Source organism: Protopterus annectens, chromosome 3.part0 (assembly GCF_019279795.1).
Source record: "Protopterus annectens isolate FY-2018-M chromosome 3.part0, PAN1.0, whole genome shotgun sequence".
NCBI lineage: Eukaryota > Metazoa > Chordata > Ceratodontiformes > Protopteridae > Protopterus > Protopterus annectens.
The window spans coordinates 359430643-359454763 of NC_056731.1; the positions used below are offsets into that span (position 1 = coordinate 359430643).

The window sequence follows — 24121 nt, forward strand, 5'->3', positions numbered from 1 at the left end:
TTTGTTTTTTTACAGAGACAAGGAAAAAAACAGACAGTAAATGCTATAAAAACAATTCACATGCAGTGCAAGCTGGCACACTTGAGTATGTAGCAATATTAGTCCACACACAGTATGAAAAAAATGTAATTAAATTAAAAAGGACTAAAAGCAAGTGCAGAAAGTGTTTATTAGAATGCGGTAAAGAGATGGGACTGGGGGAGTGTCCTAGATCAAATCTACAGTGGGGCGGGCACTGCAAAAGCCACCAAATTTAAACTACAACCAAGAACAGGGAGGGGGGGTGGGGAAGACAGTTTCAACAGAGCTAGATCTGAGGAATCAGTCCAAATTTTAAAACCACAATAAAATGCAGGAAATATACTTAAATCAGCTTATGTCCAGTTGATGTATGCAGACAAATCTCAGTAGCAAGCAACTCTATTTAAAATGATTACAAGAGATGTAACCAACACAGGTTTTAATGTTATCAGAAACCCCCCAAGCTAATTAACACTTAAAGGAATTTCAGAGCAGTTTAACAACTAGTGCAGAGCTTCAGACACACACACACACACAAGACAGTTTCAACAGAGCTAGATCTGAGGAATCAGTCCAAATTTTAAAACCACAATAAAATGCAGGAAATATACTTAAATCAGCTTATGTCCAGTTGATGTATGCAGACAAATCTCAGTAGCAAGCAACTCTATTGAACTTTTTTCTTTTCTAGTCTTGATTTCATTGTCTATTGTCACTCTTATCAAACACCTCTTGATAGGAGGAGACAGTGTGGTTTTATCTGAATCACTTGACTCACATTGCAGTCTATCAATATTGATCTGATTGTTTGATAAGAATTTCCATCAGCTCACATCTTTGTCTATCGAAAAGATGAATCAGCTCTTTAAAAAGGGCTGAACCGGCCATTAACCTTGTGGGGTACTTCCAGTGCCTCAACCCTTTAGGCACCAGTTTATTCTTAATGCATTGCAAGAAGTATGCATTTTCAAGCTGCAGTTTCTTGCACTTGAGCAATTTATGTTCAAAGACATCTAACGACTGTTGAAATGAACGTACTTGTCTGCCAGAACTGTGAGCATTAAACGTAAAGTCTCTGTTTAACCAATTCTCAAGGTTATACATATTACAACCACCAGAATCACTACGTACGTTACTACTCCCTTCTACTCCTCTCTGATTAGGCATTTGTCCCGGGGGAATAGTGTCAGGAAAAGAAACATCCAATGAACTATTATTCCTGGAATATCCAGGTACGTGCCGAGAAAATTGCTGAATAAGCTGTCTACACCATTAGACGTGAATGTAGCCAATTTATTTAGTAAAACTTTCAGTTTAGTGATAATTGGCGTTCAATAATTACTGACCTCATTTTAGATTCAAAACTTTACGTTCGGAAACTTAATTTTAAATTGATATTCAATAACCTGGATTTAGAGGACAGCCAATGTATATTAAGGAAAAAGATAAGTTTATAATCCGCCATTGATGAATTGTTTTGTTATTTGAAAGGATGTGTGAATTTGATTTTTAGAGCCATGTTGAATGGTAGCATATGTGACACTTTACACAATTTGACTCAACAAGAGAGGACTTTATTATTTAAAGTATGCAAAGATAAAAGTTTACAGGTGGTTAAACCCGACAAGGGTGGTGGGGTGGTGGTAATGACCAGACAAGATTACTCTAACAGAATTAATATTTTATTATTGGATGAAAATGTTTACGCTGAGATTTCTATAAATATTGTGAATATTTTCAATAGAAAGATCTTATGCTTAAGGACATGATGGAGACCAAGGAGAGCTTACTGTAATACCCCAGGGTGCTGAGTGTCTTCGGCATCCCGAAGATACATAAAGATATTAATAACCCCCTAATGAGGCTGATGGCTACTGCAAAGGGCTCTAAAATTCACACTTTGGGAAAATGTTGACACTGTGCTTAAAGATGTTTTAAAAAGTGAAGAACATATTTGTGTTGACTCATTGCATTTTTTGCAAAAATTAAATAATATAAAATGTGATGATATGACCTTTTTAACGGTAGATGTTGTAAATGTATTCAGTGTTATACCCCATGCACTAGGAATAGAGTGGTTTGAAGAATTTTTTGTTTGAAACTAAGCAATTTAGTAATGTACAAGTGGGTATCTTGGTTACCCTTATGGAAACTATTTTGCAAAATGTTTTTTTTTTTTTTTTGAAAGTCAGATTTTCTTACAGAAGACAGGTGTGGCAATGGGGGCCACTTGCGCCCCTGGTTTCGCAAATATGGTGATGTGGGAACATTTTTGTTCACCTCCCATTTTAAAATCTGGACATTTTTTTCGGTATACTGATTTGTTTTTTCCTTGGTGTGGAATTGGGGAGGAATTGGACAAATTTTTGTCCTACCTTGACAGTAGTACAAACTTTTTTGAGATTCTCACATTCATATAATGAAATTAAGATTAATTTTTTGGATGTGGAAATTAGTAAGGACCCTAGCAGTAGAAGGTATTCTGAGGAAGTAATTTGATATACAGACTTTGACAAAAGCACTCAAATTCACGTTTTGGTACTGGTGGTGACTTGAGTTCTTAGAGTCTGGATTTCATGTAGGCTTAAAATAGCCCAAATGGTCAGCTGGCCTAGTATTAACCTATAAGAGAGTGTGAATGGGGGGCTCATCTGAGAGCTGCTAAGTGATCTACAAATGCTAAATAACATCATGGTGATGTAGGGAGGGGGAAAATGGAATAAAAAAAAAAAAAGACTGCATTGGAGGGTGGCACTACATTTAACTTGCTGACACCACACTCCCTCCTCTTAAATGCTCTTTAATTTAAATGCTCAGAACTGAACCTTTTCAATTCCAGACCTTCCCTCTGTAGCAGTCTTGGTGTGAATGAAAGTTGTTAGCTGTGCTTATCCGTCACTAACTGGGGCACACCTTCTCACCCATTCCATTGTCAGGCAGCACTTTGATGAATGCTACTGTGCATGTACTTTAATGCCCATTCCGAATTTTACAGACATTGTCATTGTTCGTGGTCTGCTTATGGGCAGTGGCATACAGCTTCTCTTTGATGTTGTCATTTTTGAAATGTTTAAATGTACGTCTGACTTAATATGTCAAGCGTTGCTTGCCACATCATGTTAACCTTGCTGCAACATGTGAAATATTATAAACAATGCAAGTCTCCTGGTTAATGCAGAAGAACTGTTTGCACTACTCTTAGATTATCTTTCTGGTTAATAGTCTTGAGTAAATCGCAGGTTTTATCCTTGTCTTTAACTTGCGGCTTTGCCAGGTTGAATATTTTTCTGGCTGTACCTTCCCAGGCATGGAGGTGTTTTCTAGATTTTTATTGTTCATCAAGATAAGTAAAATTATCTTTATCTTCTGAAAACTATAGTTGTCGCCAGTAGGAATCCAGTAATGTTAATGTAAGAGAGTGTTTTGTACAGTGCTAGTGGGTAGGTTTCCATATTTGCCACACTGGTGTGGACAAACCAGGAAGGCAGTAGTTCTGGCATGCACCAAAGCGAAAAGAAGGGGGGTGGATATCGAGTTTGCTTTTGCCAACTGTCTGGTGATTTAGTAGTGGAGGAGAAGCAGGACATTGGTGGAGAAAAAGGGATATACACTATGTACATAGCTGGAGGTAGAAGAAGTACTTTATGCAACTCCTCTTTTCAGTAGGGAGTGCCCGAAACAGCCGTCAAAACTGGGTCCTTTTTTGTAGAAGTGAGCATTGCATGTTTTAAAACACTGCCGTGGTGGCAGTGCTGTGGAAATGGATGAAATCCGGTCAGAAATTATTGGTGTTATTGGGGTATCGTGGTTGAAATGTCTTTTCATTGTTGGAGTTCGTTTGAATCGGTAAACTTGATGATGGAATCTGGTTTTGAAAAAGCATACAAAATTTAGCAGAATCACAAAAAAATGAGCAAGATGATGTCAAAAAAGGATTGCTAAGCTTTCAAAAATTTTCTTGGTCATTACAAACTCTAGATTAATATAGAACAAACTACGGCCTCAGCTTTGAATGACAAGCTTGAAATAATTGTGTTAAGGTAATTACTTTTCCAGGCCGCACTTTCTAGCCTAGCCAGTTTGTGGGATTGTCATCTTTTGTAATTTTCCAGGGCTCTTGAGCTAGAATTATTTGCATACTTAATTATTTAAATGACCCCCCCCCCCCCTCCGCCCGAGCTTTGGCATGCAAAAGTCTACATGACAAGTACCTGAAGAAATGAACAAAATGACATGTCTGTTTTACAGAAAGTCAGTGTGCCAAAACTAATACGGGCATGAGAGTGAGGGAATGATGCTTAAATTAAGTTTTTTTCTGTGTGCGATACCCCATACTCTGCTTAAAATGCAGTCATATATCTGTGATGAACTAATGTGACTGCAGCTTTAAAACAGTATGGTAACAAGCTTTTAAAGTGTTTTCTAAATAATTTGCCAGGTGTCCTACAATAATTTTAAAATGTAGGTACCTGTTCTGAAGCATTAGAATTCATGAGCAAATGAGGGAACTATACAGAAAGTTTGTGTTTTGTCTTGGGTTATTTCCCCTACTTCAAAACATCTCGCACTTCAGGTAAGCTCATAAAACATAATAATTCTTCACACATGTATTTCGGAATGTCCACAGTGTTTAAGCTCATCTGTTACATGTTTTCATTTACATTTCGAATTGAGACTTTTATGTAACTGTCACTTGTTTCAAGCCAATAATTAATGACTAGCAAAAGCAGTATTAACTTTTTTTTTTTTCCCCAAAGGGGTCACCCAGAACTTCTACACCATTTGGTCCACAGTATGGTCGAGATAGGCGCAAATCTGATGTGGAGAACTATTACAAGCCTTCAATGGTTGAGAACCCATGGGCTGGTCTAGAGCCTGTTTCTGTTACAGATGTAAAACAGCAGTACAATGTGGAGCAAACAACAAACACTGGTAGAAGGGGGAGATATTTCAGTTAGTGCATCCATTGGATCATGTCCAGGACTGCTTGCTTCTGCAGATGCATGAGAGGAAGGGTTTTCATAAGGCCTTACTCAGCTGTCAACAAAGGAGTGACGCATCTTTGTAACGGATTTAAATTTCTTAAGATCTTAGAAATGCTCTGTCTGAAGAGCAAACATCAGTCACCAGCACTTTTTTATTTTTTTATTTCCAAATAGGTTTCAAAAGCTGATCATACTTGTGCAAAATGGAGACCAGAGTATAAACTTACCCTCTTTTGTAAGTTTGATGGGAGTTGGAGATACATTTTTGATTTACAATATTTTTAATTTTAACATGATATGAAGTTGTTGAGATTTAAGAAAAAAGTTGTTTTATGCTTGTGTTTACTATTTTATAAGAATTTTTATTATAACTCCAATGTCAGAACTTTAGATGAAAAAAATCTGCAATAGCTGGTTTGTCTTTATAGAGCAACTTCTGTTATTTAGTTTGAATAATTTATACTTTTGTCCAAATGCATGCCTTAGCTGTAGCTGCAGTCAACAGTTTGTATTTTACTAGCATTCACTGAGGCAAAATTTAGTGTTTTTTTTTTTTTTTTTTTTTACCTCCTTATGGAAAATAACCTTAATTGTTTAAAAAAAAAGTCTGCATCCCTTAGCTGTTTAAATACACCACATGTTTTAATTGACTTTTGTACAGGTTATATGTTTTTCTTAAGTCTAATAATCAATAAAACAGATTGTTTAATTTTTTAACAGTTGATATCACCTGTTTGAATATTGTTCAAAGTGCAAACAAAGAAAAATTGCATTTGAATGGATTCCATTATTGGAAACTTGTTTTAATATATCCTCACAATTTTGAGGGCAACAATAAATGAGTTTTACATAAGCTTGTCTGTTTTTTTTTATCATCTAATACCACCTGCTGAATACTGTTCAATGTGCACTTATTAATTAAATAAAAATAACTTGTTTGGATGGGTTTCATTGCTGGAAACTCTTAATGTATGTAGTTTTGATAAATTATAAAAGGTGGGGTTTTACAGAAGAAGCTTACTCATTTTACTTTTATAGAATAAGGTTTTTGTATTGTGTTCCTGAATGGTAACAATCCTTTTAGTTGAAATTGCCTTTCCTAAACATCAAGTGGTGTTGAAACTGCTATCTATTAAGTCATTGCATACCTCTTAAATTCTTTGCTCAAGAGTTTTGTAGGAAACCTAAAGTAATCGAGGGGAGGGGGTAAAGTCCCAAAACTGGGGACGTTTTTTAAGTATTACTCTAATTCAGTTAAACGGTTAATAGAACAGGTTTTGTCTCCAGTATGCATTTTTCTGAAAAATAAGAAGTAAAACTCCTTATTTACTGGCCTGACTAACTCTTGGTGCTGTACAAAAAATAAATTGCATGGAATGGGGTAAAATTGGAGACTTTCTGCAAAATTGTGTTCATTTGAAAGGTAGGGCCAGTGTGTTAGAGTGCAAGAATATTATGTTTTGAGTGTGATCTTTGCAACAGATGCTGCTGTTTGAATTTGAACACTAGTGTCATCAGTCTCTGGATTTTTGGACTTTTTACCAGTCTTTCAGGAAGTTCATGTTGCTTGTTAATGTAGTGTGACATACAACACGTTACACAGTGCAACACGTTTAAGCAAACAAGTCAGCAGAAGGGGGGAATGGGCATAACCAGACTGACAGACTAATAGTGCTACAGGTAACCCTCATTTCTCATGCTGTCTTGTTCGAGGTTTCCCAAGCATTTTTAATATTTACTGGTTTGTCAGTCAGCCCCTGTTGCTAGTTTTGGCAATTCATTCTGGCTGCATCTCACAGTTTCTATGAAGCAGTCTTCCTCAACGTTTCATTTGGAATGGGTTCCCTTGATGTGTGTGTAAAGAAGACCCCCCCCCCCCCCAAAAAAAAAAAAAAAAAATTTTTTTAACTAATATTTGTTTAAATGAGTAAATTCACTAGGAAAATTTCTGTTTTCAGAGTTAACTAGTAGTAAGAGTTTTGGTCACTTAAGCAACTTGCTTAGTCACATTTTTCAAATGGAAATTGAGAGGGCATTCTACATGGTGGTGGTAAGCAGTCTAGGAATTTAACTCATGGCTGCGCTATCGGCTGAGATTGATTCTGATTTTTCACCCTTTTTAGGGTCTGAAGTGAGCATTAGGCTTAGGACTGCTGTGGGGCACCATTTGTCGGCTTTTGCTGTATAGCCGCATACTCCAAGCCTGACACCTCTGTTTCAGTACTTTGCTGAAATGCAGTCTGAAGACCATGGTCCTCCATTCCCATTATAGGGGGTCAAGGAGTGCAAGTGCATATTTGCACCTTCATCTCTCTTCCTTTGTTGAACTGTTTAAATCCTATGGTCTGCTCTTAGAATAAGTGCAAGACAAAACATGTAAAATCTTAGGCCACCTGCTGCTGCTGGGGTGTGGGGAACAGATTGAATATCAGGCTACACCAGGTGCATAGCTGACCCATAATATTAAATTAAAATGTAGTGCATGACTGGCCAGAAATACAATCCGTAAAACAAAGAAGCACCAATCAATAAATAGATAAATCTATATGAAAATAACTTTTTAATAAATGTTTTTTTCCCATCTTATTCAAGAGACTTCATCTAAACTTAGAAAATTCACATAGCAACCATGCTTTACATAGACTCACACTGCATTAAATCAACCAAATGATTCATAAGGAGATGTAATGAAATGAAGGCACATACAAACTAGACAGAAGTGTGTGTCTGTGTGTGTGTGTAATATATACGGACTTGCCCGGTAATCAAACTGCAAATAAATAAATATTACAGTCTGTAAGGGCAGATGCTTTCTCTGCCTTGTTTTTCAGCTTGCCGGCTGCTTTGTATGCGAGATCGAAGTACAGTGGGGTCTGGGTATTTGCCCTTTTCCCCACTTTTGTGCAATGTCCAAGTTAGTGTGTGTGGGTATATGTAATGGATCTACTTTCAATCAACGAAAGTACGATCCATCAAATCTAATTTTACCCACTTAATATCCACTGAAACTGCATTTTAACGAAACAACGAACTGCTAAATTCCTTTCCCAGGGAAAGGAACCACTGGACCACCATGCAAACAACACAACAGAAAGACATGAACCCCAAGCCCCCCCCCACTTAAATATGCCAAGACTGAGATTGCACTACACAGGGAAAAGGGTACAATTTATCATGGTGGTCCATTGGTTCCTTTGCCTGAGAGATGAATTCAGCAGTTCATTTTTTTCTGTAAAATGCAGTTTCGTTGGATGAAGATTGGGTAAGTTAGATTCAATGGATCGTACTTTCCTTAATTGAAAGTAGGTGTGTATATAGTATAATAAAACATGTAGTGGGTTGTGGGAGATGGAGATTACCTTCCTACAACATACAATAAACTCTCAGTTAACTGGAACGCAAGCAACCAGAAAAAAAATGTAGTAGTACAGTAAAATATTCATGTGTTGCACTTTGGTTCCCTTGCACAGAAGCATACCTTATGTTTTTAGATAAAAGGAAGATCGGAATACATTCCCTCTCTCCACAACCCCAGAGTAAGTCAAACAAACAAAAATAGTATAGAGTACAGTATTAGTCAGGCCTATTTTTAATAGTAACTCTCATGCAACCAGAAACAACACATCTACCAATCTGCATAGGTGCCGGTTAACTGAGCATTTACTGTACATACTGTCATCTGCAAAAATTGTCTGCGTATTCCATAGAAAATTATATGACTTGCACATGTATTTACCTGTCTCTGGTACAACTATGTACTAATCTGCCTGTCTCAGAGCAACCTTGTAACTGTAGTCCTACTTACTTACCATCTTGTAATCTTGATTTGTCTGTTTACTACATACGTACTTAAATTTTTTTACTTTTTATACATTTTTGTGTATTGTATTCAATATGTATACTGTTAATGTTAACTTTGGAGCTTTTCTCCTCGGACCTTTGCTGAAACTGGACCGGTGTCCAGTCGGACTTTCCTGGTAAACCAATGTAAAATAGAATAAATGCAAGCTACCCTGCCTCCCTCCCCATCACCTGCTTTGGTAAGTCAACTCCGAGAGCACACTAAACAATACAATGTTGCATGTTCAGATTGTGAATTAGCTAAAATCTCACCCAATTCAAACTTTGACATGATCACTTGAACTGCTCTGATTTTATAATGTTTTTAAAACTCTGTCTTGTATCCTAATAAACAAGTTTTGGAGAAAGAAACGTAAAGGTAAAAACCATTGATAAACCTACAGTTTACCCATGATCAGAATAAAAATAGTATTTAAAAGAAAACGTTAAAAGTTAGTAACTGTTTCTCATATGTAAGAAATATCCTCTTCCTATACAGTTATTGGTCAAAGTAATGTTACTGCAACCAATAAAAAAAAAAAATGTTTGGGACCAGTGCCCTGTGTTGGTAAACAAACTTTAAACCATAATACATGACAAATCGATCACCTTTGGTCTTCGATACAGAATAAATTAATATAGTAGCCTACCTTTTAAGACATGTTAATCTGATCTTAGGGGTGGATCTAATGAGTACATAGCTTACCTGTCTGTTATTCTGGATCTGAGTGTTCATATTTTTTTCTTCTTGTGGCCGAAATTCCAAAAGACCCTCATTTAGGCTAATATGCCGTATATTCAAGGGATGTTCTATGTACTGTTTGGACCTTTGCATCTCTGTATTGTGAGGCATGAGATGGCCAGACCTAGGAAAAATAAGTGACATTGCCTAGTCAATGCTTACTTTTGGGATGACTTCAATTGTCACTACTAAATGTATTTATATCAAGAAGGTTTGGAGTGTGTAGTCTAATTGGACCTTATTCAAGATTGTAGTAGTTGAGACAGTGGTAGAGATCTTCACGTTGGAAAGCATCATGCTGTAATGGTATCCCTTTGCTCACTGGTGGTAATCTGCAGTACAGGAAGTCCTAAAATTAGAGGCTTTCTGTACAGTACTATAAGTAGAGATCGCTGGCATGTCTGAAAGGAAGCAGCTATGGCATTCTCCATGTGAAAGATTTAGGTGTAGGAAGAGATTGGCAAGATCCTGGCGAATTTTTAAGTTCAGGATGATTTCATCATGGTACTGGCAAACTGCTTTGTGACTTGAAGGTAGAATATTGCCCATTCTGCTTTCAGAAAGGGAGATGAGATGTTGACCTCGGCTAGGGAACATTTGGAGAAGCAGAAAGAGCATCTAAAAAGGTAGTACCAGAAATGGGAAATGTGATCCACTTCTATGTAATTAAACAGTTTTTGTTGTGGCATCGCTATGAAGATACTTGAGATCCAGCTAGAGATGTTAGTTTAACACTTGCATGGATTAACATTTTTTTTTTTAATTTTGTGGAAAGCCTGGACCGACTGAGAGGCTGCACCCATTTTTCAAAAACAGGCATGGGGAGAGGGTAGTTTATAAAGGAATCATGCTTCTGTCTACTTGGAAGAGCTTTTGCCAGGGTTCTGGAAAGGAGAAATTGTCTGACAGGGAGAAGCAGTGCAGAGTCTATCCTAGCAGTAGGCTAGGGGCTCAACTCTTTGCCCTTCCATACGTATGCAAGGGCTAATGAGTTTGCTGTTGCTCTTCATATGCGTTTTCTGGATTTGGCGAGTATGTTTGCATATTGCATAACGTCTTGTGAAAGGAAGTGTAGCTGCACTTTGTTTATGCCATTTAGTCCCTATACCCAAGGATCGAAAAGTTGTGTCAATATAATCTGTAGTAGGTTGTCTCTAGTCAGAATAGACACAGAACTCTGCCAGAGGTGTATCCTGTTTCCTTTCTTCTCCAAGTCCTTCTTGGAAAAATGTCTGGGCACAGCAAAAGTCTGGAGTGTGTTCAGGTTCGGCATAAAAGAGTAGCATCTTTGTTAGCAGATAGATCCTGTTAACCTCAAGTGCCTTAGATTCCTTGCATGCATTGGAGTTTGCCACTAAATGTGAAAAGGTTTGGATGAAGGCCAGTACTTTGGAATAGGAGGTCATGGCTTTATAAAGGAGAAAAGTGGCTTGATCTCTGCAGGGGTGGCAGAGAATCTTCCTTGGGTAGAGATCTGCAGTGGGACTGTTAAGGTAGTGGGAGTAGAGGAATGAGCAGTGGATATATACAGTGATGGCAGTAGTTCAGGGACTGCACTGGAGTTTGGTCGGCAGTGTCATTGGATAAAACTGAAGGTACTGATCAGTCCGTTTGTCATCCGTCATTGTCACAACTTAGGATACTGACCAAAGGGGGGGGTAAGAATATGGACATTTCACAAGGAAGCTGAGCTAGAAATTGGTAGAGTGAGGCGCTTGACAAGATGGAAAGATCTGTTAATAGTGCCATTGCTTGTTCTGGTTCACAGCATTCATTTGAGATGGTTGTGGTGCATAATAAGGATTCTGCTGGGGCAGACCCAGTATACACTTGAAGGATTAAATTTCATCTTCCCCAGGGATCCCACAGAATATTTTTTGCGCTGGATATGAGGAAGTCACCCTTTCAGCATGTACCATACAAAGCACCTGCAGGAATTGGAGAGACTGAAGATCAAGGGACTCCAGCATGTGCCTTACACAGATAAAGTCCCTGTCACTATACTTAGTATTATATAGATTTCTTAGGAGAAACTTTTATGACTGGCTTACAGAGCAATCTCTGACCCAAACCTAATTAACTTTCTGCACATCTCTAAATCAAATGGGACTAGAGCTATCCATTCCAGGGACCTAAATATGGCCTGCAACTTCAATAGGACATGCTGGAGGGACAGCTTGGTCTCCCAGCTACTACTGCGTCTTTGGAATAGGCTGCCAGCTCATGTGAAGCAGAGCACTCTGACACTGTTTAAAAGAAACCTGGGCAAGTGGATGGGGCACAGTAAATTTTTACTGGGGATAGCGCCCACAGCCCTCCTGGATACGGGCAGTCATTGACGAGTACAATTCTGGGTATTGATTAGAATATCTATGGTATTACATTGAGACGAAATGGCTGGGTTTGACATGACCTCCAGGTCAATCATTTAGTAACCTCGTATGTGTCTGGTCATTTGTAACTGCTGCAGCAGTCAACAGGGCAATAGGCTTAGAAAATGGATGGATATTTAGCTAAACTCACTAGGAAAGCACTTTTTTTGTCCTTTACTTCAGCCTATCAGTCCTTTACTTCAGCCCATCAGTCATCTTATTTAACCAGGGATAGGGTTGCATTGTGCATCAGTCCTCCTTTATGCACTGGATTTTGTGCAGGAACTAAATAAGTTTAATCCTTTTCTGAGGCAAATGGAAAATGCATCCTCTCTGCAATTTATTTATACTTGATTGTACTTGCATCGTTTTCTTAATTGTCAATATTTTTGTTCCCTTTACTAAAGGCTAGTATGACAAATGCCCAAGCAGTGCCTACTGACGTGGTTGTCTACCTGTATGGTCTGCTTTTATAGCAAATCACATGGCCCAGCTCCAAAAGGTCCTTTTTAGAATGAGAGCTATCACCTTCTATGGCCTTTTTCAAGAACATTGTGGCGGATATTTCTGAAGCAGGAGCATGGTCCACATTACATATCTACCAAAATTATATTGATTCTCTTTCTAGATCCCTAACTCTCTTTTCTAGTATGGTTTTGATCAATGTGTTGTGTTGTCCTGCCAACCATTATGACAGTACCAACATTTTGGCTATGCTACTTAATCTAGTGAAGTAGTGGCCAAGAAATGAGGAAAGTAGAACTAGTGGTGTTGGGGGATAAAGCCCTGAATCTGATCTAGGTGACCAGAATTCAATAAGTGGCTCAGGCTCTTGAAGAAGTTGGTAATTCTTTGTGAATGGCAGGTTGGAGTAGGACATAAGATGCCACAGTCCCTCTGACGGAAGGGTGCAGTTCAAAAGCACACCCTCAGGGTAGGTTTTTATCGGATCAAGTCATATCTTGCTGGTAGCCTTAACAGTGAATGTAAGGGCATATACTTTCAAGGGAGAAAGCATTAGGACCTGAATAATTATGAAGGTAGCTTGTTCCCATTTTGCCAAAGGGGGTGAGGTTAGTGCCAGTACAAAAACAGCCCCCCACATCCAGGATACTGAACAACCATCAAGGCTGTTTCTGTGATGGTCCCTCCCTTGATGTTGAGGGAGGACTTACTAGTCAGATTGGCTATGAAAACTGCTATTGTGGCATGTCACGCATCTGAGTTTAGTATGAGTACCTGACATAATTTCCTGTCCTGTTGTCTTCTATGTAATTCAAAAGCTTCATCAGCATACTGTTTGTAAGCTAGAGGAAACAGATGCATAAACATTAAAAAAAAAATGTAATCTAAGTAGGGAAAATTTTCCAGTAAGGAGAATAAGCAAGGATTCCCAATGAAGAATAAGACAACAGTGATGAGAGAGCATGCCTCTATATTCTTGCCTTCCTATTTTCTCTTCAGGGCTGTTGGATTTAGGTCCCTTTCCCATTTTCATTTATTGCTACCTTTTCCATCAAGTGATCCTTCCATTTTGACTGCTACATCATGTTTTCAGTTTGCTTAAACATGAAGTGTAATAGTTTTCATTCCATTTGCTTGACATGTATGATGTCACAAAGCAAATAAACTCATAAGCATTAGAACAGGGTGTTTCATAAAAGTAAACAATATGATTTGGTGGTGTAGTGTAGAAAAAAATGAAGTACAGGAAAAGAAAGACATTCACTGTGCAGCTGACATTCAAACTGTCAGTTGGCATGGCTATAATCATTACAGAAAGAGCTGTCCTGCATGTAATCAAGCCTGCAGAATCTGCACTAGAAAAGGACATGTCATGCAATGAAATCAAAAAGTGTGTCTGATGTATTTTGAGAAGCCTGCAGTACATACATTTGGAAAGAAATACTGAGAATCCATAGGGAAATTATAGAATCTCTGTATGATACGGGTGCAGTGTATTACTGAATAATTTAATACACATGCTAGCTCTCTAGAAGAGCTCTGGTTGCATTAAGTTGTTCATTCTACCATGTTTGCATATTTGGGTTAGAAAATGGTGAAGTGAGTGTAAAACTAAATTGGACTCCATTTTCAAATAGTGGTGCTTGAAGTTAATTCTCATAATATTTTGGGTCATGTAGTTTGAAGTAGCCAGAGATGGTAAAAAAAAAAAAAAAAGAGCGAAGTATGCATATGTTGGGAAACAGTCACACTGTAATGAAAGCATTAAAAATATTCTACAGAACCATATCAGTGATTTCCTACATGATTGTGCTAATTAATTCACAGGCTTAAGAAGCTTATCATAAGAATATTAAATATAGATAAAGCGTGTATATCACAGACCTTTTGTTAGAGGAATGAAAAAGAATAGTGATCTTGGGTGTTAAGATGCAGGTAAAAAAAGACGGTAAGGGATTGTTGTGAATAAATGAGACCCATATTTTATATGCAAAAGCTGAATGAAGTAATATGAAAATAAAGAAAAATGATTTTTTTCTAGAACTAGATGCAAATGAAATGTTCTTCGTGTTTCACTGTTGCAGTTATTACATTTGGCTAATCTGCTGGCAGGTTGCCCTCAGTCGGCCTGAATAACAAAGTCTTGGGTCCTGGGTCAGTTGCTGTATCCTCTTCCATAATGTTGAGGTATAAAACATGCAGCCGACGCCATTTTATTCAGTCTTTCTTGCCACGCAGTGCCCAAAACAGAAGCAGTTCGCAAGTCCCGGTCGGCCGACTCCTGAAATTTTCGCATTCAAGTTTCAGAACCAAAGTCTTCAAACTAAAGCTAAGTAGCCCGTTGGGAAAACTTTTTCTTGTTCCTTACCGATGTCAGTAAAAGTTAATAATTGCATTACTTGTGAAAAGCAAATACCTCATAAGGATTTCCATTTGTACTGTATTCCTTGCCTAGGCCCAGATCATAATGTGCCTTGCTGTCGGTTTTGTGCTAGATATCCAACGCACTATTAAGCGTCAGTATAGATTTGCTTCTAAATATTTTGGATCAAGATTTAATTATCCTGAAATGTCATCAGTTAGTAATTAGACTACCGGAGTTCACAAAAAACGCAAAGAAAAGGACAGAGACAGACCGTCAAGTTCCAAAACAGACAACGAAGCTTCTCCTAAGCCAGTCTCTGGTAGTGAGGCACTTTTGCAGCCCCTGATACCTGCTACATTTGAGTCACAGGCCTCTACCGAGACCCATTCTGAGTCTGGTATGCTGCGAGATTCTCAGAGTATTGAACCCGCGGATGTTTTTCCCTTGGATGGGTCTGGAGCTGCTGAGCAGTCACCGGCTTCTGAGGGTGTTTTCAGTCCTCAACATTTTTATATTAAACAAACGCCAGCCTCAAAACCAGATGATCAAAATGGCTGAGGACTTATCTTGATCAGGGGATCCCAACCCCCCTGCTAAGAGGCCTAGGCAAGGCACTGATTATGTATCTTCAGATCAGGTTTCCATTTCTTCTGATCAGGAATTTTCTATTCCACCCTATGAGGATTCTGATGCAGAGGAATCCATCCCACCTGCATCTCCTCCTGAGGATTACTCTTTTGGAGAGACTTTGCATACTTTAAGGGAACATTTTCACTGGGAGAGTCAGGACTTCTCTGAATCAAAAAAGAGGCTTAGGGATTTCCTCCTCCTTCCTCAGCATAAGCCTTTAGCTATACCTCCTGTATTAGACATTGTTGATGATGTGTTTTTGGAATCAAGCATGGCTCCTGATTCCCTACCTCTGGCTCCTAGTAAGCCAGATATTACAGGGTTCCTGACTCCCACAAATTTCTATTCAAAAATACTGCTGCTGATCCAGAGACTATTTCTCAGGGTCCCAAGGGTGTAAAGGCCTCTACAGCCAAAAATCCAACCCCCTCTGATAGAGATTCCAGGGCGCTGGATAGATGGGAAAGAAGGTTTATACGTATGCTACCTTGGCAATCAGAGCCTTAAACTGCCAGTTTCATATGCTTAAATATCAACAGCATGTTATGGATTTATTGAAACAGAAAATGATGTTAATTTCTGATTGTGTGGAAAATAAAGTGTTACAGGAATTATTGCATTCAGCATAACAGGTTGCCGAAAGCATACTTTGCAATGTGGTTTTGAATCCTTGGCGGCCTCTTGCTGGGCCGCAGTTACTGGATCTGTGATTAGAAGGCATGCCTGGTTCAAGGAGCAAAATCTGCCTGATCATGTTAAAGCTAAATTGTTGGATGCCTACTTGCAGCATGATACTCTGTTTGGTAATAAGGCAGAAGAGGTTTTAAAGAAAATGGAAGACAAAGCTAAATCTATGCAAACTGTAAAAGATTTCTTGCAAGTGCAGCCACCTAGGTTTAGTAGGCATTGGCCTACTAAAAATTGGTCCTTTCCTGTGTCCTACAGAGCCACTCAAGGCAAATCCAGGTGCTCAAAAGGCTCCAGATACCAATCACAGGGTTCTTACAGATCAAAGCAATGGGGTGCCTCCACCTCCAAATCTGGAAGAAACAAAGCACAACCCTACAGTAAGCAGTCTCAATGACTTTACCATCACCAAGCACTTGTCTTTTGGCAGGCCCCTTGGGGGGAAAACTAGCACTTCATGCTTAAAATTGGCAGTTAATTACCCAGGACAAGTGGGTATTGAACATAGTATCCCAGGGGTACAGATTCTATTTCCATACTTTGCCAATTCCAAACTGATGACCAGACCTGCCACAAAATCAGTGGGCAGAGGCTCAAAAACAAATGATGTCCCTCATGGATATGGGGGCTATTCAACCAGTACCAGAAAAGGAAAAAGGACAAGGTTTTTATTCGACTTTTCCTGGTACCCAGAAAAGACTATTCTTGATGTCCGATACTGGACTTATCAATTTTGAAAACGTTCCTGGATATTCCAAAATTCAAAATGCTGACTTTACAACAGCTACTGCCTATGCTGGGCAGGAACGCTTGGTTAGTGACTCTAGACTTAAAAGAGGCATACCTGCATATCCCAATAAGGGAATCATGCAGAAGATACCCCCGCTTCAAGGCATGTTTTTTGCATTACTAATTCTCTGCACTGCCCTTTGGCTTATCTACTGCGCCCAGGGTTTTTACAAAGTGCCTGGCACCAGTAATTGCATTCTGTAGACAAAGAAGCATACAAATGTATCCTTATCTGGATGACTGTCTCATTCAAGCAGAGGACAAGGACACACTTCAACATCTGGCATTTGTAAAACGGCTTTTAACATACCTAGGGTACACAATAAACAAAAAGAAATGCCAACTGGTACCCTCTCAAATAATTCCATTCCTGGGTGCAAGCTTGAATACAACTGCCCAGATGACTTACCTTATGCCAGACAAACAAAGGCAACTGACAATATATTTAAAAAAAATGGCAACAACAACCCAGCTATCTGCAAGACAAATTCTGCTGGCTTTGGGGTTCATGGCATCCTGCATTCTACTAATTCCATATGCGAGACTGCATATGAGGAAACTTCAGTAGTACCTAAAAGGTTTATGGAGCCAACATTGTCACAGTCTGGAAACAATGATTCCTCTCATTCCCTGCCTACAACAGGAGTTTCTTTGGTGGGCAGAGACATGTCACCAAAACAAGGGACTGTCATTAACTCTACCCCCTGCCACCCAAACCCTAATTACAGATGCATCAGACTATGCTTGGGGGGCCCACCTGGTGGGGCGATGCATTCAGGGTAAATTAAGTCCAAAACAAATGCATCTGCATATCAACCAGAAAGAGATGCTAGCTGTTTAGAATGCTCTGACAGCCTTCAAGGACTTACTTCATCCAGGACAACTACTGATAAGGACGGACAACACCACAGTTATGTGGTACATAAACAAGCAGGGGGGTACACATTCCTACCCCCTTTACAGACTAGCCATGGCATTGTGGAACACAGCTTTGACTTACCAAATACATCTTCAAGCTCAATTCCTGCCAGGAAAACAAAATACTCTGGCAGATGACCTAAGCAGAAATCTTATGGACCAGCAGGAATGGAAACTGAATCCACAAATCTTCAGCATGTTAACACAGAAATGGGGGAGTCCAGATATAGATCTATTTGCCTCTCCCCAAAATTATCAGTTGGGCAAATTCTGCACAAGAACTCGTCACAAAAAAGCATGGAAAGTGGATGCCCTATCCTTCACTTGGAAAAACCCATCAGTCTATGTCTCTGCCTCTTCTCTCCAAGGTCTTACTAAAAGTCAGACAGGAAAAAACAAAAATGATCCTAGTTGCTCCAGTCTGGCCTCGCCAACAGTGGTACCCACTTCTAAGGAATATGTCTCAACTTCCCCCCTTGGTACTTGCCTCAAATACCTCATCTGCTGTCTCAGCAGAACAACCAAATTCTGCACACTCGGCTCCAAACTCTGAAAATTGCAGCATGGTTGATCATTTAATTATTCAAACAACACTTCTCAGTAAATCTGTGATGGATGTCATTTTGGAAGCCAGAAGGCCTAGTACTGGAAAATCTTATGCTGATAAATGAAAGAAATTCTGTGCTTGGAACCAAGCACAAGGAACAGACACAGCAAAGCCCAATATTCCTCAGATTTTACAATATTTGACTGAGATGCTTGACAAGGGCCTATCTTTTTCTTCAATAAAAATCCATGACTGCCATCTTGGCTCATTACAACACAGATCCTCCCCTCTTTTCTCATCCTGTGCTTAAACAGTATCTTAGAGGGGCCAAAAATTTAAGGCCTCCCAGAAGATCACCAACTCCTGCATGGGACCTCAGTTTTGTGCTGGAAAAACTCACGCTGCCTCCTTTTGAACCAGCAGCTACTGCGGATGTAAAATTTCTATCTTGGAAAACAGCTTTTCTCTTGGCAGTCACTTCAGCAAGAAGGGTTTCAGAACTACAGGCTGTCATGGCTGTGGTGCCTTTTATAACATTTTACCCGGACAGGGTGTCCCTCAGGACCAATCCTTCTTTTATGCCTAAGGTGGTATCCAGTGTGGCTCTTAACCAGACAGTTCACCTGCCAACATTTTATCCAAATCCGCAGAACAAGGTGGAACGGATTCTGCATTCATTGGACGTACACAGATGACTAAGATTCTACTTAAACAGGACCAAATCTCTAAGAAAGTCTGAGCAACTACTGATAGCATTTGCTGCAGGGTCAGAGGGGAAGGCTATATCAAAGCAGACTATTTCTAAGTGGATAAGCCACTGCATTCATTTCTACTACTTGCACCATGGTAAACCTGTGCCCAAGGGGATCAGGTCTCATTCCACCAGGGCTGCTCCTACCTCAGCAGCTTTTCTCAGAGGGTTTCCAGCCAAAGACATTCTAGAGGCTGCTACATGGAGCTCTGTTCATACCTTCACAAAGCATTATCATTTGCCCCTCTTCTCCAAATCCAGGGCAGGCTTTGCCACTGCAGTTCTGCAGAGCCTTATAGCCGCTCCTAATGCTGTTTAGTTCCATCCTCCCATCCACAGCTTTGGGATTCTACCCAAATGTAATGACTGCAACAGTGAAGCACGAAGAACATAGTACAGTTATGTACACTTACCATAAATGTAGATGTTCAAGTGTATTCACTGTTGCAGTCTGGGTTACCCACCCGCCATCCCCCTTTTCTATACCTTTTCTTTCCTTCACTATATACTAAAGCTTTTGTGGTGTATTTGCTGTTAGATGAAGGTAAAGTTTATGTTGCTAAAAGTGCATTTATATATATATTTTTGCTCCCCATTTGGGGGGCACCTGACATCTGGTGCAAGAAAAACTGAATAAAATGGCGTCTGCTGCATGTTTTATACCCCTGACGACCTGACTTCATGGAAGACGAGACAGCAACCGATGCAGGACCCAAGACTTTGTTATTCAAGCCGACTGAGGGCAACTTGTCAGCAGATTGCCCAAATGTAATGACTGCAACAGTGAATACACTCGAACATCTACATTTATGGTAAGTGTACACAACTGTAATTTTCTTACAGATGAGGCTAATGGACACAGCTTCAAATTGCATACATATTGTACACCTCAATGTAGTTATGTATTTCTTGTATATCATCAGCAAAGAACTATTTCTCAGTTAATCAGTGGCTTCAAAGGTGGTGTAAATGTAATTGCCAATCTGTACAGAGTTTAGAAAGTGCATGAGAGACTGATACAGCTGCTACGCTGACTACAAGGAATTTTAAGAAATTGCATGACTAAGCTGAAAATAAGTGGGCCAGAATCTTGGTGGGGTCGGGACTGAAACCTGTCCAGAAAACAATATTTCTAGAATATTTCAAAACTTTCTTTTTATGGAGAGTTCCATTCCAAGGCTGCAGTTCTTTTTAACAGCTGTAATTGAAATTCCAAGCTTAGAAGACAGTTGGCCATCACAGAGGTTGCAGTGAATGATGCTGTAGCTTGAAATGTTTGTATCTAATATGTCTGGGATAATTATGGTTGTTAAAAGAACTGCATCCTAGGAATGGAAGTATCCACAAAAAAAGTTTTGAAATATTCAAGAAAGTTGTCACAAATGTTCTAACATTAAGGAACTATAATGTGAATTAAACCAGTCATGTTCCTAATACCCTCCATTCAGAATGAAATATGATTGTTCTTCAAGAGAACAGAAAAACTGTTTCTTGGTCAAGAGCATTTACAGATTTGCTCAGGTAGAACAGGAACTGTTTGCAGTTGTGTATGGAAACAAGAAATTTCATGAATATATGTTTGGGGGGAAGCACAAATGGAAAAAAAGAAAACATAAACCTTTGTAAAACATATTCAAAAAGTCTTTGTATGAGGCACCTCCTGTACTGCAGATGATGATACTTAATCTATGAAAGTATGAACTGAAACTCAAGCTAAATAAGGAAATACACTTAGCAGATCTAAGTAGATTATATTTACATGACAAGCAAGTAGGATAATTTAACAGTGGCATTATGCAACTAATCTCTACTTATCAATGACAGACGAATTAAAAAAAAATCAGATGTGTATTGATATTTACAAAAACAGTTACTGTGAGCCATTAAAGCTTGGCCTGAGCAAAAAGCATCAGTAAGATGAGAAATTCAGTCTAGGAAAAAATATGACAATTACACCATTCCGTTAGTATTTCAACTTTGTTTTTGTTTGTACCTCCCCAAATGGAATGCTCAAATCAAATCCGTATGTTGTGCATTCTTAAAGGAAAATCCAACCTTAGAACTCAAAAAAACATTTTTTTATTGTATCTTTGTTTTTATGCCTCAAAAAATTGTAATGCGTTTCTCTCAAAATGGCAGATGATGGGGCCTGCCTTGGTAATGTGATCTTATTTTCTTGCTGTCCTTCCTTCTTCCCAGAATACATTTCAAGTCCTCTTTCTATGACTCATGCCAGATATAAGGAAGTGGTGCTGTTTTCTCATACCATTAAAATATAATGGTAGGACTGTGAAGCACTGTCATCTAAACACACTTTCTGTAAAAGAGCTGCTTCTCTGTTTACCTGACTGAGCCTCATTTATCTGTCTGACAGAGCTTGTTCAATGCTATAAATAGCTGTTAGCTACTTGCAGCAAAAGAAAGCAGATAAACAGTTTTTTGTAAGAGGAGTCTTTTGTAGTCCTAACAAACTTAATAAACCATCCCCCATACTCTCATGCTGAGGTGTGAAAACTCACTGCAGTAAATAATCCTGACAAGTAGTAGGACTATAAACTATCTGCTACTCCCCAATGCCTTCGGTGGGAGGATTTTCCTCTCTCATGAATGATGCAGACTTAAATGTGCTTTACTAGTTCAGTTTATTTCTGTCATGTTCCCCCTTCTTTTTTCTATTTCATATTTATTTATACTTTGGTGACCAGGAAAGTGAGCTGGTCCCAGGACCCTTTTCAGCCACAACATAAGCTACACTGGCAAAGATAATTATTAAATGCACTTATCAATACAAATAAAACATACTGACAGAAAGACATTGACCAAGATAACATGTGGAACACATAGCCAATGTATGACAGTGAACAAGTAAATCATTGAGCAACATTTACTATAATGTATATATTAATAATGCTTAACTATACTATGTTTATTATAAATAATTAATTGTATGTGCACATATTACACACACACACACACATATATATAGTGTGTGTATGTGTTTCTGTATATGTGCATGTATATAAAGTACATCTGCACAAAAGTGTGTGTATGCATTTAAACAGTTAAGTATTTTTGATTTCCTTTTCTTAGTGTTCTTAATGCAAGGGCACATAGTAAATGTATGTTACAGTAAAGTTAGCTGTACATTATGGTTGCTCTGTGACAATGCAAGGACTGACTCGAAAGTCAATGGGAATTTACAATGGATCTGCATATACCAGATATGCATCCCCCTCTGGAAGGATGTCACACAAAGCATAAAAGACCTTTTTTATGAACAGTATCAGTGCACCTAGTTGATAGGGTTGCCACCTGACTCCCTCTCTGCAGTTTTGACGTGCGTGTGTGTATATGGGAGGGGGGCTTGAAAATGGTAAATGCATTTATACTTTACAACTAAAAATATTTACTCACTTTTCTCTAAATGTCACAGTAATCTTTGCTACTACTCAAGTTATCTTAACACAAACTACTATAAATAACATTCAAAGCTTAGAATGTCAATACTATGTTGCCGCTTATGTAAATTTGTTAGAATATTTGACAGTTCCCTTTAAACTCCTGACTGATCTAATTGCTTTGTTTTGCTATGAAAGGGGAGTGTTAAGTTCTCCTTCCCTCTGCAATAAAACAGTGGAAGCAATTCCACAGCTTTCTGTTTTTTTTTTTTTTTTTACGTCAGCTGTTGTGTTTCTTACATTAGCAGGATTAATTACCCATCTAAGATTGAAAGCAGTATCTGACAGGGTAAACTACAGATTTAACTGTGTCTACGTTATGTCATGCAGGTGGAGAAGACTTTCTCTGCAAAGTATGTGAGAAGCTGAGTTTAAAAAAAAAAAGGTGGGCTTTACCTTTCTTTGACTCCAATGCAAGGAAATAAAAGTTTTAAAAACTACAAGCAGGTTTCTAGTACATACACAATGTTGGAACCATATTATAGGGAGAAAAGAAACCTAATAATTGAGTTAAACTGTATGAGAGGGTGGAGTGTTCCTTTAAATTTAGGCTTAGGGTTACTATAGAGTACTGAGAGTCAGGTGAAAAATCCCATCACATATGGTGGAATGTTTTACTTCCACAAACATGTTTTGCCAGTTAATGCAGATGTCTGTACCATTGTCTTTCTTTTCTTTGTTACACCTTTCTAGTTTGGAAATCTCCTTATGGCAGCAGCAGTCAAACATTTGTAAACTTGCACTTCCTCCAGGGGAAGCACATCTACAACTGGGACACAAGGCTTTAGCTCCACCAACGCTGGAGTGACAGGTACCCATTTTGGGTCTTCAAGCATTGACCCTTACTTTGTTTGCTGTGCCATTATTTGTCTTACCGACAACAGCCCAGTAGGTGCCATTTTTACTTGACTCCATTATAGCAACATGAGTTTACCTAAAGCTAGGCCTTTAAGAGCTGTTTCATTAACATTTGCAGTAAGTGCTGTGGGGACAATTATTAACCTTCACCCCAATAAGGTATCCTTTATTTCAGTCTTTTGTTTCCTCTTTCTACAGAGAGAAAATGAAATGCTGCTAGCTGGAGCTTCAATGTAAACCATTGTCTTGTGTGCTGGGGCACTTTCCTGCTGTCCCCAGACACCCTTCCTTTTGGGTTTATTCTGCAACCTTGTTATACTGAGAGCATTTAGGTTAGTGAGAGAACTTGATTTCAATGCAATTGACTATTCACTCCTAAAATAGTTCAGAAATGCACATTCAAGTCTAAACACTTGTCAGTAAACCTTGACCTTTTCACAGGGAATATGAAAAATGAGAGATGCCTCTCTTTCATCTCATAATGATCCTGAATTTTAGGTTTTGTACTTGTTGCATCTTATGTAGTGGAAGAGTGGATGTCCATCAGAGCTAGAATCAGTCCCTTAAAGGTGGCCACAGATATCAACCCATCATCCTGGGTGGTCTTGTTGCTCATGGACATTCATCAGAATGGCATATCTTTAGCATTGCTAGTGGGTCAATAACTTAGATCTCCTAAGGGGTGCTCCTTGT

The 24121-nt window shown here is 38.8% G+C and overlaps 1 protein-coding gene across 1 annotated transcript in view; it reads left to right on the forward strand.

Moving 5' to 3' along the window:
• LOC122796372 (M-phase specific PLK1 interacting protein) overlaps nucleotides 1-5859 on the forward strand; it is a 30069-nt gene extending 24210 nt beyond the window's left edge. The window contains exon 2 of the mRNA XM_044064808.1: nucleotides 4779-5859. Within this exon, the coding sequence (XP_043920743.1) occupies nucleotides 4779-4979 (201 nt within the window). The 3' untranslated portion in view covers nucleotides 4980-5859. The remainder of the gene's footprint in view (nucleotides 1-4778) is intronic.
• Nucleotides 5860-24121: the final 18262 nt, after the last annotated feature.